The 19,279-nt window shown below is 40.4% G+C and overlaps 1 protein-coding gene across 1 annotated transcript; it reads right to left on the bottom strand.

The window, feature by feature from the left end:
- Positions 1 to 771: 771 nt before the first annotated feature.
- Positions 772 to 6,508, bottom strand: Rad17 (Rad17 checkpoint clamp loader component). Its single transcript, XM_067158639.2, has one exon. The coding sequence runs from the start codon at positions 6,266 to 6,268 to the stop codon at positions 4,679 to 4,681; it is 1,590 nt and encodes a 529-aa protein (XP_067014740.2). The 5' UTR covers positions 6,269 to 6,508; the 3' UTR covers positions 772 to 4,678.
- Between the last annotated feature and the right edge of the window lie 12,771 nt (positions 6,509 to 19,279).

Below are 19,279 nucleotides of genomic sequence, written 5' to 3'. Positions count from 1 at the left end.
CAGGATCCATATTGCATCGTGTAGTGGAAGTTCCTCATAATTAATTAACCTTGCACATGTGTAATATTTTGAACTTTTAGTATTTTAGCGATTTTATATTTAATATTTAAAATAAAATATCACAAAGAATAATTTTCTACAAATATTTCAGTCTTATCAGCTAGTGTGTTGTGTTCCAGTGATAACAGCTTGTATGTATGAACACTCCATAGAAAATATGGACAAAATAATGGGAGGAAAGCAATGGGGAAGACCCAGAAAGAGGTGGATGAATATGGTGAAGGAGAGTGTAGAGAAGAGAGGAGTAAAAGTAGAAGAAATATTGGAGGAAGGAAAGGAGTGGTGGAGAGAGAGAGAGAGAGAGAGAGAGAGAGAGAGAGAGAGAGAGAGAGAGAGAAAACTGTGGAGGTCCTTCATTCATAACCCAACTCAGAAGAATGAAAACTGGAAATGAAGAAGGAAATAATTATAGATGCTGCTTCCATACCCAGCGTGCATACGTAGGAAAGATAAACAAGCATAGAAAAATTATGGTAGCGACACCTTAAGTAGCAGAAAGTATATATATGTAGGTTGGGAACATATTTATTTCTGGCTTCACATTTTCCACTAGTTCACACCTAAACCATATATTTGTGTAGATTTTGTTCTCTCGGTTCTAAATTAATAATGTCAAGGAGCTGCATCACTTGATTGTGAAATGTTGGTGTTTTCTGTTCCTATTAAGGGATACAAACGGTTTCACAAATTTTCATAAACTCAAGAAAACAAAAATGTATAATTAGAGTATTTTCATGCCTTTAAAATAATGCAAACTTATTTGGGAAATCTCATGAAGTAAATTAAAGTCGTGTGCTGCCCTTAAAACACACGGATGTAAGCAATATTTGTCAAATTTGTCATATAATTATAGTTAGAATTTACCTATTTTAAAGTCATACCCAGTTTGGAAAAATTAGTTATGCATTTCTCACAATTTGTGTAAGTCATAAATTTAAGTTAAAGTATTATATTAAATTTTAAAATATTTTATCTATAATTCGTCTGTTTTCCAGCATGAAAAAATACATAAATTTCCTTATTTGTGAAAATTATACCCTCGGGTCTGAAAAGGTTATGCATGCTACGGACCCACCATCCCGTCTTATTTGTGCAGAAGAATGAAAACAGAGATGTGCAACTAATTTCTGTCTGGTTACTCCTCCTCCTAAGCAAGCAAACAACTTGTATGTCACAGCAGCGAAAACATGAGGGAACTAAGATTGAAAGAAGAATCCTACCTCCCAATACTTAATGTTTTTATAGCTAGTTCATGAAAATACAAACATGATCCAGGTTAAAGTCTAACTATGTAACTGAAAGATTAGCACAAGTTTCGTTCCTAAAATATTGAACATCTGCTATTAAAAAAAAAAAAGATAATGTGAAAATTGACATTTATAGAGTCTCTCTTATAAACCCAGGCTGTATGTACTCTGCGCTGTAGCAGCTACCTCAGCCCAACTTTCGTTCGCACACGCCTGCCCTGCTTTAAGTGTGTATACAATCTTATATGAAATGTTTCCTTACAGAAGATGCTGGAAGTGTCATCATTCATAATGAGGGACTTCATAAACACCACTAAGATTTTCTGCGCACCAACAGCCAGAGTTATGACTGTTCGCACGACCATTAAGATGAACCCAGGCCTCATCTGAAAAGAATACAAGCTGTGGTTGGAATAAACTAACATTCAATAATGCAAGGTACCACTCACAATATCTCACTTGTGGCTGCATCAATGGCCCCATGTAAACCTGTACGGTATGAGCTTTATAGCTCTGTGTGCAGAAGAAACTGAAACCCAGACTTCTTGTGCTAATTTTGTGAGCGATTTATTCAGTGACCGTTCAAAGATTAACACCAATGTCATCTAGCTTTTCCTCTGTTAAAACTGTATGCCTGTGCGCATTGTTTTTTAATGAGCACTGAGCCAGTAGTTTCAAATTTATTTTACAATTATGTGAATCTGTGCTCATGAAGGTGGCACTTCACCAGGAAATTGCTGAACAAATTCATTGCGTACCTGTCGAGCCGACTCGTACTTAAAATAACATTTACGTAAGAAAACACGGTGTTGCAATGATAACTGTCTCACCATGTTAAGAGCTGAGATTCAGACTGGCTATTGACGCTAGGTCAAACACGTGCACTCTCTTTACAAGTTCAACTACGTGCATGACTCCCGTGCAGCTGCTTAGGTCTCCGAGAGTAAAAACGCCGCTGGACGGTCCGGGTTTATAAGAGAGACCCTGTACAGTTAAAACACTTATGGGGGGAATGACGTTCGAAATGTTTTTATGTTATGCTAAAACACATACAATATGTCAATGCTCAAGTTCATAATAAAATCTACGTTCATGATTGAGACGTGTGTGTACAAAATGGTCTTCCTTTCTTAAAAAATGCTAGAACTCTTACTGTTGTTCCTTTATATAAACCTTACATAACTTAAATTTTTAAAAAATGAAGTGTATACGAGGACCAGGGAAACTCCTTGAGAAACCAAAGATGAAGTTAGGTCTTGAGTAGCCTAAACTTGTTGGGGGTAAGCACACTTCCCAGGAACATACCAGCAATTGAAGCAAACTTCTTTTTTTTTTTTTTACTACAATGAAGGCATCAGGTGGAAAGTATGTCCCTCGTGCCATCTTGCTGTGGTACTATGGAGGCTATATGTTGTGGTGCCTATGGTCAGCCATTCTGTGCAGATAACTTCGTTTGTGGACAGAGTGGTGCTGGCAAAAACTGGGCGAAAGGCCATTATACAGAGGGAGCAGAGTCCTAGGTGTTGTACACAAGGAATGTGAGAACTGCGATTGGCTACAAGGTTTCCAGATGACCCATTCTCTTGGTGGTGGTACCGCATATGGGATGGGAACATTACTTCTCTCAAAGATTCTAGAAGAATACCCAGACCGAATCGTGAACACGTACTCAGTTATGCCATCGCCCAAGCCTCATCAATGGGAGAATACGACCGATCAATATCTGTGTAGCTGTTGGTCAGCCAAGTTTCATATTGTTGCCATTTTTGCCATTGTTGCATTTAGAAATTGTGATGGGAAGTGCCGAATGCTGCTGCCAATTTGTGTTGTGTTGCTATTTGGTATGAACAATAGTTTTGTCCAGACTAATGGTTTTGTCATGGGATGCAAGAAGCCTGTACGCTGCTTGGTGACCAAATCTCTCTGCTTGCCGAGCAAGTCTGGGTTCAGTGTTTATTACATAATGCTTCTGTCATGAGAGTAAGTGGTTAACTTGCCGATTTTGGCAAACCTGCTGAGTATCTTGTGATGTCGTCCAAGCTGTGCCATGTAAGATCTGTAACCTATCTCTTGCCATTGGGTATGGAAGCTTTATCTAATTATTTTGTCAAGTTACTGCAAAACACTTCTTGGGACCACAAAGTGCAAGAAAAACGGGCACAATTATCAACAGCACCGCACTTCTTTACATCTCTCCCTATTTCCTTTTCCCCTTTGGTAAAACTTGAGTAACAGGGGTGCAACATGTTACAGCACACTACACAAGGCTGCCAACTTAACAACTTAAGTCCGGCAAGTCAGAAGACCGTTACATTGGGGCATAAGCCTCCAGGTTACTAGTGTGTCCTGTGACAGCAGTGCATTCTAAGTTTGAAAGTGGACAAAACTTGAATTAATGAACAAGTATCCCCTGGGAGATTAGAACCTTTATATTCAAGAATGGACAAAACTTGAAGTAATGTATGACTTGCCATCACTATGGCGCACATCCAGCAAATGCAAAGACACTTTTCAAACTTTGAGGTTTCATTATTTTCACCAAATGTAGCAGCCCTGTGGACAGACACGATGTGGGGTGTATCGGAGACAGTAGCAAGCTGTGGGAACGATAAAGGCTGCATTGATATAGTCTCCATTTCCTATGTAAGTAAGAACAGATGGGTTGGTGGGTCCCTGCCACGCATAAAGGAAGGATCTACGGTGCTTAAAGTACTGCTACACATAATTTTTATAAGCTTTTCTCATTACATATGCATAAAGTAAACATGAAGTAAATACTGTAGAGACCGAATTCAATTAACTGCTTTTTCCTGGCTTCCAGATACCAAGATCGCTTGTTCAAACCTCACAGAGTTAGTGGGATTTTTGCAGTGTGGAAAATGGTCCATTCGATATTCCGTGTCGAGTGATGATGGCAAATAATACTTTAAAGATCTCTGCTGACATATTTGGATTTTATTTGACAAAATGAATTAAAACCTCAGCTACTGATTGCCCAAGAGAGATCCAGTTAACTCTGCCATCTGACAGAGTAAAACTGGAACGTCGAAACTGACTAGCACACTCCCTAGCAGGAGTCAAATCAAAATGTCAGCACCTAACAGCTGAGGCCATACAATTAATAATAATAATAATAATAATTTTTTGCCAATTGTTTCACTCTCTTTGGTTGACAGTATTTCAGAAATGAATACTAAAGCAGCATACTCCTTTCCCCCCCTTTCCCATGTAGCTAACGCCCAACAAAACTTGTACGAACAATAGCTGTGATGTACTGTGTAGGCACTGGGTACCTTGTATTCTTACAAGACACATCACACTTAGAAACAAGACAAACAGCAATTATTCTACACTACACAGGCTATTTTCCATCACTCACTGTCGTCCGAAATGTGTATCGGAGTATCAGGTCTTTCACCACTTTCATCCTCCTCATTCTCACTACAAGATACACTAGGCCTATTACTACTATCACACATATCTAACTTCATCTTTTCCAGAAGTCCTATCATAGCTGCAGGGTCATGAGGCAAAAAGCCATGTTTACATGCAACAGGCCCAACCCTGTTCGCACTTTTACTATACCACAGCTGTGACATGACTGGAATGTAATCCGTAAAGAGATCAAGTTTAGAAAGGTACGTATCACTAAACAATTCTTTCACTCTGTCCTGATTCACTTTTGCACTGCGGATATCATCTGTCCACTGATTTCCTCTCAAGGGTCTCCACTTACGTACCGGATCGTTGTTTGATTCCATTAATCCAAATACAGCGACACTAAATCCTATGGTGTTCAGTAGTTCCCGCTCTCTCCATTCTGATGTGATAATGTCAGACTGACTCAAACATTCAGCTGCACTAGATATTGAATGAATGCATGAAAATATGTCCAAGTAGTTACCATGAGCCAAATTTATAAACTGATTGGCATAATGAGAGAACTGATCAACAATATCCATCGGTTTATGAACGTACTCTCCTCGAGGATCATGCAGCAGGTGTTTTGAACCACCTAAAACCTCAACTTCCTTTAGTTCAGTTTGGCTTGGGACATCTCGCTTTGCATACAAAACACGACCAACACAGTGAAACAACCCTATATTTTCATCTTCTGCTTCAGATTTTGATTTCTTTTTAGCCACACTTTTATCTTGCTTTTTTCTACCTCTACCTTTTGGAACACTCATCAAACCACTTAATTTCAACTTCTTTTGGTCACCCATAACTTTAATAACAAGATTATTAACAGCTTTGCGAATATCACCATGAGATTCTTCTGAGGCTTGTTTCACTAGGTCTTCACAAGACTGGGAAGTCTGTTTCATTAACTGTAGAACACGCTTCAAAGCACGTGACATATTCGTAGCAGAAATAGAGTTAACTGTTATATGCACAATATTATGTTTCAGCTTAAAACTTTCAGTAAACAATTCAAATGCTATGTCAGTGCTTCGCTTATTGCTAGCATCTGTACAGATGAAAATAACTGGAGTAGTACAATGAGATGCATAATAATCAATTATTTTCCTAAATTCATCAGGTTCTGAAATTAATGGTGTTGGAAAATCTTTCATCACGATCAATCGTTTACCAGAAGAGAGTCCGCCGACTACTGATGAATATCTACCGGCTCTGTGTAAGAAATTTTTAAAACGTCCTGCAGCAGAAACTGGAGCCGACCACTCACGACCATCACCATTCCATAAATTGTAGGAGTCTACAGGCGTAATCCACTCGGTCACAAGAATATTCTTTTCTCTTGCTAAAACTTTAACTGTAGTCATTTTCCCACTTCCTGCGGGACCTGTCAGCAGCAAAAAGCTTGCACGGTGCAGCGATATAACATCATCAATCCAATTACTAATATCTTTCACGCGAGTACGATGCATAGCAAGGTCTTCACATGAATTTGGTATAAAGTTATAATCACTATTTTCTTGTTGTCGTTTTCTTGCCATTTTAATAACTTGTGAAAAAGGCCAAAACTGCTAAATGGCAAAACATACATAACCTAACATTACGAGTTTTCTACACAAACACTGCCGCAATTTTAGTTACAATATTTGGAGCTGAAACAGTACTCGTATAGTTCTACTATTGATTACATTAAGACTGCACTCCGTTCATTCGGAAATGATCTTTACCGATTATTTTTATTTTAGATATGAATCACTCTCCGCTGCCATGTTTTACGGCAATGTTATGAACCGCACATCTGAAAGCACTTGTTCACTTGTCAGGTCCAGGTCAGGTCTGTCAGGTTGCCACGTTCAGGGTTGCCAACACCTAGACAATCATTATCACCAGATATGGATTTGAAAAACACCAGAAATCACCAGATCTGGATTTGAAAACTCTATAAATTCTCCAGATTTAGTAAGATAATGCATTACAATTACACTTACCTTCTTTCAGTTGTGCTGTTCTGCCTCTGAAGTTTAGTAACTCTAATGGTGTCCTCTTGTGAAGATAGGTCTAGCCTATATTATAGCCATATGATCAATTGAATACAAGTCACACTAAGAACATTAGCACTATTATAATAATAAAATGTTCACTGCGTTTTGTCAATTATCGTAATCCTAACATAAGCCTACTTAATTGCAAACTACAATACACAAATTAAAAAAAACTGTACTACGTTATATTTGTTTATTTATGGCTGATCTGTAGATCTTTGCTTTTTTTGCTATTGGCTTCACGTCGCACCGACACAGATAGGTCTTATGGCGACAATGGGACAGGAAAGGGCTAGGAGTGGGAAGGTAGCGGCCGTGGCCTTAATTAAGGTACAGCCCCAGCATTTGCCTGGTGTGAAAATGGGAAACCACGCAAAACCATCTTCAGGGCTGCCGACAGTGGGGTTCGAACCCACTATCTCCCGAATACTGGATACTGGTCGCACTTAAGCGACTGCAGCTATCGACCTCGGTTTACTCACTTTGATTTCACTAATAATATAGATTATGAGTCGAAATACACTCATGGAAATAATCCCAATAATATGAGTAACTTTTATTAGTCATATTGTCCTTGAAACTGTTTACAAATAGTACTAGGAATATCTACTAATAATTTTTACCCATAAACTAATATGCCTAACTAATATTATTACCTAATAACTCTATGAAACGTAATACTCAAAATATTAGTTAATATCATTGGTTTCTTACTAATAATATTAGTGAAAGTTTTATGAAAGGGGGCTCTACTGTACACTCGGCGGGGTTGGTCTAGCAACACCCTGTTCCGAAAGAACAGTGTTCCGTATCGCCTGCACTTAGCTGGATTGGTCTAGCAACACCCTGTTCCGAAAGAACAGTGTTCCGTATCGCCTGCACTCGGCGGGATTGGTCCAAGAACGAATCCAACGGTCCTGATTGGTCTAGGTGTTTGAGAACCGCGCATGTTCCACTTCCCTGGTTGGCTGATTCACGGCCGACTGGATTCCTTGCTGCGCTCCTTTGTAATGAGCTAGCTAGAGCGACGCATCAAGCCGGCCGTGGCTGATTGTTCCGACTGTGGGCGAACGTGAGTGCTATTTCTCTGCACTGTCTTCGAAGTTCTTTGAAACTTGACTGCGTTGGAGCATCAATGGAAGGGGAGGGAACCCACAAAATATAAAACCAAGGTTCTTAAACACTATATGAAACCGTAAGACGTAGAGGCGTGCATCTTAGTCAGCATTTTGACAGACAGCGAAAGTGTGCATAGCACTGATTTTTAATCTTTATTCGTATGAATTCTTGCTGCGTGAAACCACGTGCATCGTCAAAGTATTCTTTTAGCGCGATTTACGGCTGTCTGTGTTGTGCTATCCACTCTAATTTGTCCATAAGAAGTGTTAGACTATTATACATACCGATATATAAAACATGGCGATATCAATATACCAAATGTTATTGAACAGGGCCTAAATATTTCATATTTTACTGGTACCTGTCTTCTTAGTTAATCTATAACTGTTATTCTGTCTGTCGAAACTAATTTATTTATTAGGCTATAAGATACCTGAAAAATGAAACATTTAACAGCAGATCACATCTGAAAATTGAATTCAATTTAATTAAGGTGTTTCTTTCTCAGGTTTCATTAATACCCACTTTTTGTGATAAAAACGATATTTCAGCGTTCCCTACAGAAATTAAGAGTAAAGCATGAAACTAGAGTAGAACCGATACGATATCTCGTAGGCAACGGTAGAACGCAGCCCGGAAGGCGGTTTCGTTGCGCAGAGAGAGACAGAAGTATGAGATGCGGTGATGCCAATTTGCCTACTCATAACAGCATGTATGTGTAAACACATGGGCGCCCGCAGGATCTTTTCCAAGGGGGGGGGCACATTAACAATTTTCTTGAATATAAATACCAATATAACGTCAGCAACATTAAATTGTTTACAGAAATTTGCGAATATAACAGATGCTAGATGACTGTCAGTAAGTTCAGTTTATGAAATAATCTGGTATGATATTAAACAATTGAACATCAACTTTTTAGAATTCCAGGGGGGGGCAAGCGCCCCCCTTGCCCCCCCCCCCTTGCGGGCGCCCATGTGTAAACATTTTTTCATCCAGTTATATCTTTAATTCCAAAGCGATGACCTATATTTTTTGTGGGCTCAAAAGTTTCCTGAAAGTCCAAATCAATTTTTAACATCAAAACTCGCGAAAGTGTTGAGGAAAATTTTCGAGATATTAAGGAAGGTAAATGGACGGTCCAGTTTCAATGCCTTAGTGTATTCGCCGTTTTTATACATATCAAATATTGTACGCAGAACATTTTTATTGAAATCATCGAGGACCGTCACTGGCTTCTTCCTCTAAGGTTTCTTCTCTGGCGACCTGAACACCGCATTATTTTTATTTCCGAAGCTTGTTTTATCCTCTGTATTGTTCGCAGGCCGATACCACATGCGAGTGCTGTCTTCTTTTGAAGCGTGGCAACATGGCGTTCCTCACCTTCTCCGCCTATGAACGCCTGCTGCTGCATGCTTACAAAATACAAATACACTTTAAATACTATTTCCCTCGCCTGTCGACGGAAAACTTGTCTTTTTGCTCTTCCTGGATCTATCGTACACACGCAAATAGTTCCCTAAATTCGTTGATTATGATATTTACAAATAATATTCGAAACATTCACTCGTGACCCGCACAAACAGGCACCTCTTACTGAAATGATTCTCTTGGCACAGCGGAAAGCACGTCATACTACAAAGCGCGCGAATGTTACTGTGCAACCCTCTTCAAACCGCCTTCCGGGCTGCGTTCTACTCTAACAGTGAGGAAACAATTTTAAAATGAGCATTTATGAGGTTCGTTAATATTTTCTAATTCCCCACTGCCTAAACCTTTTACTGTTATTTTGGAACAGTTATTCGGAACATAGTCTTTTTTCGGAACCGGAACAACCGGAACTGTTCCGGAAAAAGAACAATTTCGCCCATCTCTAATACGTGTTGTTCCTTCTGTGTAAATATGTAGCTATAAGTAGGTAGTTTTATTTGGTACTTGTGAAGTGGTAGTGTTAGGTCAAATACGAGGTGAGTTATCTTGGCATAAGGCCTACTTGTAAATATGTTTAATGTATTATTTCTGTTAAAATTATTTTACTGTGTATGTATTATATTCAGTTTGGTGTGTTATATGGACGTGATGGATATTTAAGTTTGGTGATGCTGTGTTCTGCTACAAGTGTGTGTGTGTGTGTGGTATGTAACGGATGGCCATGATTGTGCTGACATAATATTTGAAATTTTCCGTTTCCTTGTTTAAAATTGTCGTTCTCTTCTCCCGGGCTCTTTTTTCGGTGTATTTGCTGGTGATTTTCTATGCTATGCCCATATGCGTGTGCCGTTATTCCTTGAAATTTGGTATATTATTTGTCTCTTCTATCGTGATGTATTATGGGCTCATATTCATGTTTGTGGTTACTCTCTTGGGTGTGATTCGTGCTTCTTGTCGCGTGTTTTGGCTTTCGTGTGCCCGTAATTGACCTAACACTGCACTTATACTTGTCTCTAATTTTTTAAAATTTACATTATTATTATTATTATTATTATTATTATTATTATTATTATTATTATTATTATTTTCGGTAATTTAAAATTTGTTTTTTATCTCCCTCTGATTACACTGACTGACAGTGACAATGCAACACCAAGGAGGAGTGGTTCGAAAGGGATGAAAGTTGGGGAAAAAACAGAGACGGCACGGACGAATAATTGATGTTTATTTCAAACCGATATGCAGGTTACACAATGCGCACGGCATCGACTCAGTAGGATGTAGGACCACCGCGAGCGGCGATGCACGCAGAAACACGTCGAGGTACAGAGTCAATAAGAGTGCGGATGGTGTCCTGAGGGATGGTTCTCCATTCTCTGTCAACCATTTGCCACAGTTGGTCGTCCGTACGAGGCTGGAGCAGAGTTTGCAAACGGCTTCCAATGAGATCCCACACGTGTTCGATTGGTGAGAGATCCGGAGAGTACGCTGGCCACGGAAGCATCTGTACACCTCGTAGAGCCTATTGGGAGATGCGAGCAGTGTGTGGGCGGGCATTATCCTGCTGAAACAGAGCATTGGGCAGCCCCTGAAGGTACGGGAGTGCCACCGGCCGCAGCACATGCTGCACGTAGCGGTGGGCATTTAACGTGCCTTGAATACGCACTAGAGGTGACGTGGAATCATACGCAATAGCGCCCCAAACCATGATGCCGCGTTGTCTAGCGGTAGGGCGCTCCACAGTTACTGCCGGATTTGATCTTTCTCCACGCCGACGCCACACTCGTCTGCGGTGACTATCACTGACAGAACAGAAGCGTGACTCATCGGAGAACACGACGTTCCGCCATTCCCTCATCCAAGTCGCTCTAGCCCGGCACCATGCCAGGCGTGCACGTCTATGCTGTGGAGTCAATGGTAGTCTTCTGAGCAGACACCGGGAGTGCAGGCCTCCTTCAACCAATCGACGAGAAATTGTTCTGGTCGATATTGGAACAGCCAGGGTGTCTTGCACATGCTGAAGAATGGCGGTTGACGTGGCGTGCGGGGCTGCCACCGCTTGGCGGCGGATGCGCCGATCCTCGCGTGCTGACGTCACTCGGGCTGCGCCTGGACCCCTCGCACGTGCCACATGTCCCTGCGCCAACCATCTTCACCACAGGCGCTGCACCGTGGACACATCCCTATGGGTATCGGCTGCGATTTGACGAAGCGACAAACCTGCCCTTCTCAGCCCGATCACCATACCCCTCGTAAAGTCGTCTGTCTGCTGGAAATACCTCCGTTGACGGCGGCCTGGCATTCTTAGCTATACACGTGTCCTGTGGCACACGACAACACGTTCTACAATGACTGTCGGTTGAGAAATCACGGTACGAAGTGGGCCATTCGCCAACACCATGTCCCATTTATCGTTCTCTACGTGCGCAGCACAGCGGCGCATTTCACATCATGAGCAAACCTCAGTGACGTCAGTCTACCCTGCAATTGGCATAAAGTTCTGACCACTCCTTCTTGGTGTTGCATTTGCTCTGTCAGTCAGTGTATTTATTTTGGCTTAATGAGTTTATTTTCATCCCTATTGCGGGCTTTTAATGAGATCCTTGTTCTAATTATTTTAGTAAACCCGTATTTACTTTAACGTTTGTCAACAATGCCATTATAATTTTTCATTTTAATCGAGGGCTTAGCCAACACGAGTGCGAAAGGTAATGAAGCTCCTGATTAGTATCGTTGTGTTATCTGCTCTGGCCTGACGGTTACGTAACTTATTGTGGATTGCTCCGTGAACATTATTATGACTGTTTCCTTCTGGAACTGTTTTCGAGCTCACGGTGACGTTATGTGAACTGGTTCTATCCTGTAAATTATGTGTCGGTATTTTTATTTATTGCCTTTCCTTAACATGACGTTGTGGTCTTAAATTTTGGTTTTATTTAGGTCGTAATGCTTTCTTAATTTTATTTAATGAATTTTCATCTTACTTCTTAATATTGTGTTGGTTTTCTCTTGCAATTTTATGATGATTCCTCTGAGGTATTTAATTTTCTGTAAAACTGATGTATAGTGGTAACCATTATTAATTAATTATATTTTAATTTTTATTTTATGAAAATTTTGGGTGTCATTTTGATGTTGCTTGTCCCGTAGTCCCTTGATCCACTCCTCTCTCGTTCCTTTTGGGTTGGTTCCAGTACTCTTCCTTGCTTATTGTGTTATTATTCTGATTTGTAGCTGCCTCTGTGGATCAGCGGTAGAGTGTCGGCCTCCGGATCCCAAGATAGCGGGTTCAAACCCGGCAGAGGTAGTCGGATTTTTGAAGGGCGGAAAAAAGTCCATTCGACACTCCATGTCGTACGATGTCGGCATGTAAAAGATCTCTGGTGACACATTTGGTGTTTACCCGACAAAATTCATTAAATCTCAGCCATAGACGCCCAAGAGAGTTTCGGTTTACTCGGTCTGCCACCTAGTGGGGGCCTAGAGAAAAACGGAACGTCGAAATTGACGAGCAGACAGCCAGATGGCGTCAAATTTAAATGTCTGCACACGGTAGCTGAGGCCATACGATTATTATTATTATTATTATTATTATTCTGATTTGTTTTGTATTATTGCTCTTTCTATATTGGTCTTGTGTGCGCACGTCCCTATGACGCTCGTCATTATATTATTATTACGGGGCGTGACATAACTTATGACCTACTAGTTTTATCAGCCTGACATTCGAGAACTGAGGCAAGGGCTGCCATGCAAGGTGGCTGCTATACTCTATTCATATAGACCTAACTAGAGGGCTGCCTCTCGTCGCAACTTGTAACTTATGACCTATTAGTATTATCAGCCTGACATTCGAGAACTGAGACAAGGGCTGCTATACTCTATTCGGGTAGACTTAACTACAGGGCTACAAGACTTTGATTGTCAGCGCGCCTAGCGGAACGGCCATGAAACTGACTACACTACACTCTGTGAATTATGCCGAAAGTGTCAGGTTCCAAGTGGTTACAGGAGTTTCCCCATTTTACATCGGACGGTAAAATTTTATTTTGTGCCGTTTGTAGAAATGAGGTGAGTGAAACTTGTTTTATATTTCTCCCCATGGAGTTATCAATTTAGCAAAATAAACATGGTATTTCAACTGATGCCTATTAAAATACGTAAAATTGAAACTGCCTGAAAATATTTTACACCCTATTTGAGAGTCTGTTTTAGGCAGCTAAAATAACATTTAAGCACATTAACATCCGAGGTCTAGTAATCGCCATTGCTTTTTACTGTGGTGGATGTGTTGTCTGAATATGAAGATAAACGTGTTGGAACAAATGCAAAGCCCCAGTCCCCGAGCCAGAAGAATTAATTAGGCGCGATTAAAATCCCTGTTTAAGCCGGGAATCGAATCCGGGAGCTTCTGAACCGAAGGCCTCAACGATAACCATTCAGCCAAGGATTGGGACAAAACGATATCGTTATTGAGTTTCGTTATTTCTACCTTAACTTTTGTAGTTTAATACTTACCGCCTGATGTTTGAAGTCGGGCCACCAGGAGTTTATTATGGGAGAATACTGCGAGGTCTACACATAACCAAAGTCGCTGTAGAGTTTGAACTTACTCGACACATCTGCTGCAGACTGTGGTAAAGGATGGAAATAAGGTGCTCAATTATACAACTTCTTAAGTGATAACGTTTTATTTTTAGACAGAAGATGGCCACATTCTGTCCAGTGGGATATGATATCAGTACATTGTCAACAAACATAATAAAACAGCGTAAAGCAGATGCTAGTGTGTATAAGAATATATCTCCCAGCCATTACAAAATAGCCCAGTGTGCAAATTGTGCTGTGCCGACTCTTCACACTTATATTGTCATTTTAAAAACACACACACATTTTTATACACATTAGCGGCACGCAAATAGTTATAGGCGATCTTTTACAATACATATTACTGTTTGGGAGTAAATAAAAACGGAAGGATGTAACTTGACCGTAAGTTCAATGACTGGTAGATTGTATTAGAAATAATACGCCTAATAGAATTATAATAAATAAATTAGGACTCCTCCTCAGCTTTTCGATTGGAAGTTCGTAGAGCTGAATGGCCACGAATGGATTGGGTCTTGTGAAGTAACTAACTTGCCTTGTGGCGACTCGTGTTATTTTAGATCTGTTGGAGAGCCAGTAATACAGATTGTTGCCATTTATTGATGGATGCATTCTCTTGGAAGCTGCTGAGGTATGTGCAATTAGCTATTGCTGTAATGTAACTTCCTGGTTCAAAGAGGAAGGCAATGGGAAACCAATCGCCCATCTTGCCGAGTACTCATCATTTGGGCACCACCATCAGTTTCCCTGCCAACTTCAGTGGTGCTATTTGATGATCCAACCAGCCTTTGGGAACGTGTTCCTTTGTTTTCCTTTACGTAGAACATTTCATAAGTTGTTTATATCCACCACACCTTCATTGTTTCAATCATATCTCTTTGGTTACACAGCAATAAACATGGCTAACTAAATAGTTTATAATACTTCTACACTCAAGTTCCGTATGTTTAGAAACATAAAATTACGTTTTAGGCCGATGATACACGGAGCGGTTTTTACCGAGCCGGCGCATGGTTGTACCATATTGTATCAGATGGGATGAAACAGACAAAGCGGAGCTCGCCGACTCGCTGGCGGTGTAGCGAGAGTTTTGAAGACTTTGTGCGCGCTCTAGCGCCATGAGCTGAATTCACGCGGCATCATTGGTAAGTATCAATTCATACATTATTAGGTTCACGGCCGACTGGATACCTCGCTGCGCTCCTTATACCGGCCTTGACAATCGCTTGTGAAGCCCAGCATAAAGCTGTAATTGGAAAGTTTCACCATAATGCCGCTGGAGCGCTGGCCTACTACCCATTGACAGGATGCTGTATACCGCAAATTGCCGCATTTCCAGTTTTATTTTTTGGTTTTGCTGTCGTAAATGTTAGCAATGTGTTCGCAATGAGGTGCTTGTTGGCTTGATAATGAAATCTGATAGTTATGCGCCAGTGAGTTTATTTTTTATTGTGTGGTGTGGTGATTATATTTTTTAAAATTGTGTTTACAAATCTTGGAATATGAGACATTCTTGTGCACCTTTTCGTACTTCGAGCAGAAATTTTATGGAAACAAGAACAAAGTGATTTCTCGCTGTAACTTCGTCCTGAACAAGGATTTTAATTTATGTGCTAATTCGTTTTTTAATGGTGTGTTGATTTGCTTTTCTTTAACTGTGTTAGGAAATATTCGAATATATATTGCTGTGTGCCTTTTTTTTGTATTCCGAACAGGAAAAAAAAAAGCAAAGGGACACTATCATTTTACGAATTCTCTGTAGATCAGGACAAAACTACGTCTTAGTTTTCCGTTTCTATGTCGGGTATTTACCTTCGTTCTTTCTTTCTTTCTCTTTTCTTACTCTGTTTACCCCTCCAGCGTTGGCTTTTCTCTCGGACTCAGTGAGGGATCCCACCTCTACCACCTCAAGGGTAGTATCGTGGAGCATGAGACTGCGGGTCGGGGGATACAACTGGGAAGGATGACCAGTACCTCGCCCAGGCGGCCGCAACTTCTATGCTGAACAGGGGCCTTGTGTCGGAGATGGGAAGATTGGAAGGCATATCCAAGGAAGAGGGAAGGCATCAGCCGTGGCCTTAAGTTAGTTACCATCCCGGCATTTGCTTGGAGGAGAAGTGGGGAAACTACGGGAAACCACTTCGAGGATGTCTGAGGTGGGAATCGATACCACCCTCTACACAGTTGACCTCCCAAGGCTGAGTGGACCCCGTTCCAGCCTTCGTACCACTTTTGAAATTTCGTGGCAGGGCCAGGAATCGAAGCCGGGCCTCCGTGAGTGGCCGCTAATCATTTTTACCCATGAATTTTCTTTCATAGAATAATCCTTTAGGCGGTGTCGTATTTGCCATATGACAGCAACACAACACATTTTTGTTCAAGATAATCTGAACTTTAACATTTAAACATTGACAAGTAAGAATCACTACTGCTATGACGGTAAGGCCAGCGTATGAAGTGTTGTTACCTGAGCAATGGGGCCGATGACCTAGATGTTAGGCCCCTTTAGACAACAAGCATCATCATCATCATCATCATCATCATCATCGAGCAGAGAACAGTTTACATTTTATTTACTCAAAATACTTTTCTCTCACTGAAATTTTATTTAAAATTCTTCTTCTTTCGCTATTTGTTTTACGTCGCACCGACACAGATAGGTCTTATGACGCCGGTGGAATAGGAAAGGGCTAGCAGTGGGAAGGAATCGGCCGTGGCCTTAATTGAGGTACAGCCTGATGTGAAAATGGGAAACCACGGAAAACCGTCTCCAGAGCTGCCGACAGTGGGGTTCGAACCCACTATCTCCCGGATGCAAGCTCACAGCTTCACGCCGCGCGGCCAACTTGTTTCACCCTACTGCATTACAAGTAAAATTTATTTTCTGAATTTAGCATGGCCAGCTTGCCTGGTATTTAATATTCTAGTGAAAGGTATGAATGAAATTTAATCTGAAACTATATATATTGAAATTAACATTTAAACATGTTTGAGTCAAAATATTTATGTTTTGCATACAACGAATATGGAAAAAGTAAGACTCTTATGTTTTGTCCAGCCCCCTTCCTGAGAGCAGCGCTTGAAGAATTTTAAAACTCTAATTGAACAATGACTCTTAATCTCGATATTAACATCAGAAGACAAAAGCATTGTGGTAAGTTCTGCTATGTATCTAAATGCCATGATAATAAAAACGATTACTATTATTCCTCACAATTAAGGAACGTCAGTTGGACTACTCCATCCTCCGCAGTTTCATTTCACGACGTTGTTTTGGCACATATCAATGAAAGTAGCCTTTAGGATTAATCATTTTAACAATATTAGTCAATGTAACATACTATTTTATTCCCTAAATTAAGATACATCGGCAATCAGAGTCAATATCAGAACGTCAGCTGGACTAAGTCATCTCCCCGCAGTTTCATTTCACGACATCATTTTGGCAAATATCAACGAAAGTAACCTTTAAGATTAATCATTTTAACAGTATTAACCCATGTAATATTCTCCATAGCTCTAAATTACGATAAATCGGCAACCAAAGTCAATATATTTTCCATAAAGAAGTATGCATTTCTACCGCAAATAGGTCGGCCGCCAGCGCCACGTGTCGAGTTGTGTAACTACTCCGATTACAGTACATGGACCCGATTGTCAAGGCCGATAAGGAGCTAGCTAGAGCGACGCATCAAGTCGGCCGTGATTAGGTTACTCCTCGTTTGGTCTGGTACTCACAGAGCGCGCTGATGCTGTGAACACTTTCACACATCGCCATGTTGTGGGCGCTTCAGCTTCGAATGCATGGCTGGCACGTGGTCATGTTTACAGTCCATTGTGTGTTTTCGATTTGAATTATGCCTGTCAGAAGATCTGTTTTAGTGTTATATGTGACGGAGTGATAATATATTCAAGGAATGCGGTAGCTGATACATTACGGTAGTTAAATTGATCGGCAATATTAGGCCTTACGTGTGGAATGGAGAGCTATTCACGAGAGTGAATTCGTGTGCAGCCTTCATTTGTACAGCTTGCTATCTAAGGGATGTGTTATTTCTATTCACATGTGCGTAGAAATTGAACTGTCATAAAATAACTTTCATAATCGAGAACTAAGCAGGTTAAAGGGTGGTTGATTCAGAGAACGCATGAACATGAAATTTAGAATGTTCAGGCTTTTTCTTGCTTGCCTTTTTCCAGTTCATCGGGGATAATTGTTTAGAACTAAACAGCTGTTCTGAAAAAGGCTACATATTTTTCAAACAAAACTGAATACCGGTATTACAACTTTGATAAACCTGGGCCTAGAATCCGTAAGATATGATTGATACAATTTTATAAAAACCTTTTTAATATCGGGGTAAGGTATTGCTTCAAATTATCAATTAATCTGAAAAACGATTTATTATCATCGTATGTCTCAGGTTCTCCATCTTTTCACACTTGCTTTATAAAAAAAGAATACGATTGTTAATACCCTGTTTCAGAAAAATCTGACAATATGAAGTCTAAATAAAGCTCATTACAATCTTGTGAATCCTAGTCTCCATTAGGAAATGCTGATCAAAATAACTGCTCGGCATCTTTTGGCAAGTGCTTTACTTTCAACATCATTTATTTTCTTTCTGGTGTAAATGATAGTGCTCATATTAGAGACAAATTAGAACGCTCTTTCAATTTTTATTTGTGCTCAGATTGAGTTTATAAAAGCAATAATACAGGTATTTTAGGAGATACTATTAGGAGGAGGGTTTTACATCTTAACATTCTTACTGAAGCCTAAACCACTCACAGAAACTCAAACTAATCCTAGACATTCATTTCATTTTAAGAAGTACACAATAGAGGCAGACTAGCACCAGTGTGACGAATGCCAAGCAGCATTTACGTAAATCGAAATAACACAGAAATGATAATTTAACTTCTACTCATCCAATTACGTTATTCCGTATGCAAACCAAATCCTTGGCCCACAAGGTCCGATAGGCCATGGCCTCCTAAACGAGCGCTGATTACGAGTTGTCATGTGGTCAGTACGACGAATCCTCTCGGCCGTTATTTCACCGTCAGATAGCTCCGTCGCAATTGTAATCACGTAGGCTGAGTGGACATCGAACCAGCCCTCATATCCAGGAAAAAATCCCTGACCTGGTCGGGGATTAAACCCGAGGCCTCCGGGTAAGAGGTAGACACGCTACCCCTACACCGCGGAGCCGGCATTTCATATTTAGAAGACGATAACAATGTATCTGATTGTTTTAGAAAGATTTCTGCAGTTATGTAATTTTTAAACTATCTGTTCGGAGAATTGAGTAAAATTTGCTGTAATGACTTATCAGAGAGGAATCATAA

Source organism: Anabrus simplex, chromosome X (genome assembly GCF_040414725.1).
Source record: "Anabrus simplex isolate iqAnaSimp1 chromosome X, ASM4041472v1, whole genome shotgun sequence".
NCBI lineage: Eukaryota > Metazoa > Arthropoda > Insecta > Orthoptera > Tettigoniidae > Anabrus > Anabrus simplex.
Note: the sequence above shows the minus strand (reverse complement) of the source record. Positions and strands in the feature narration are given on the sequence as shown.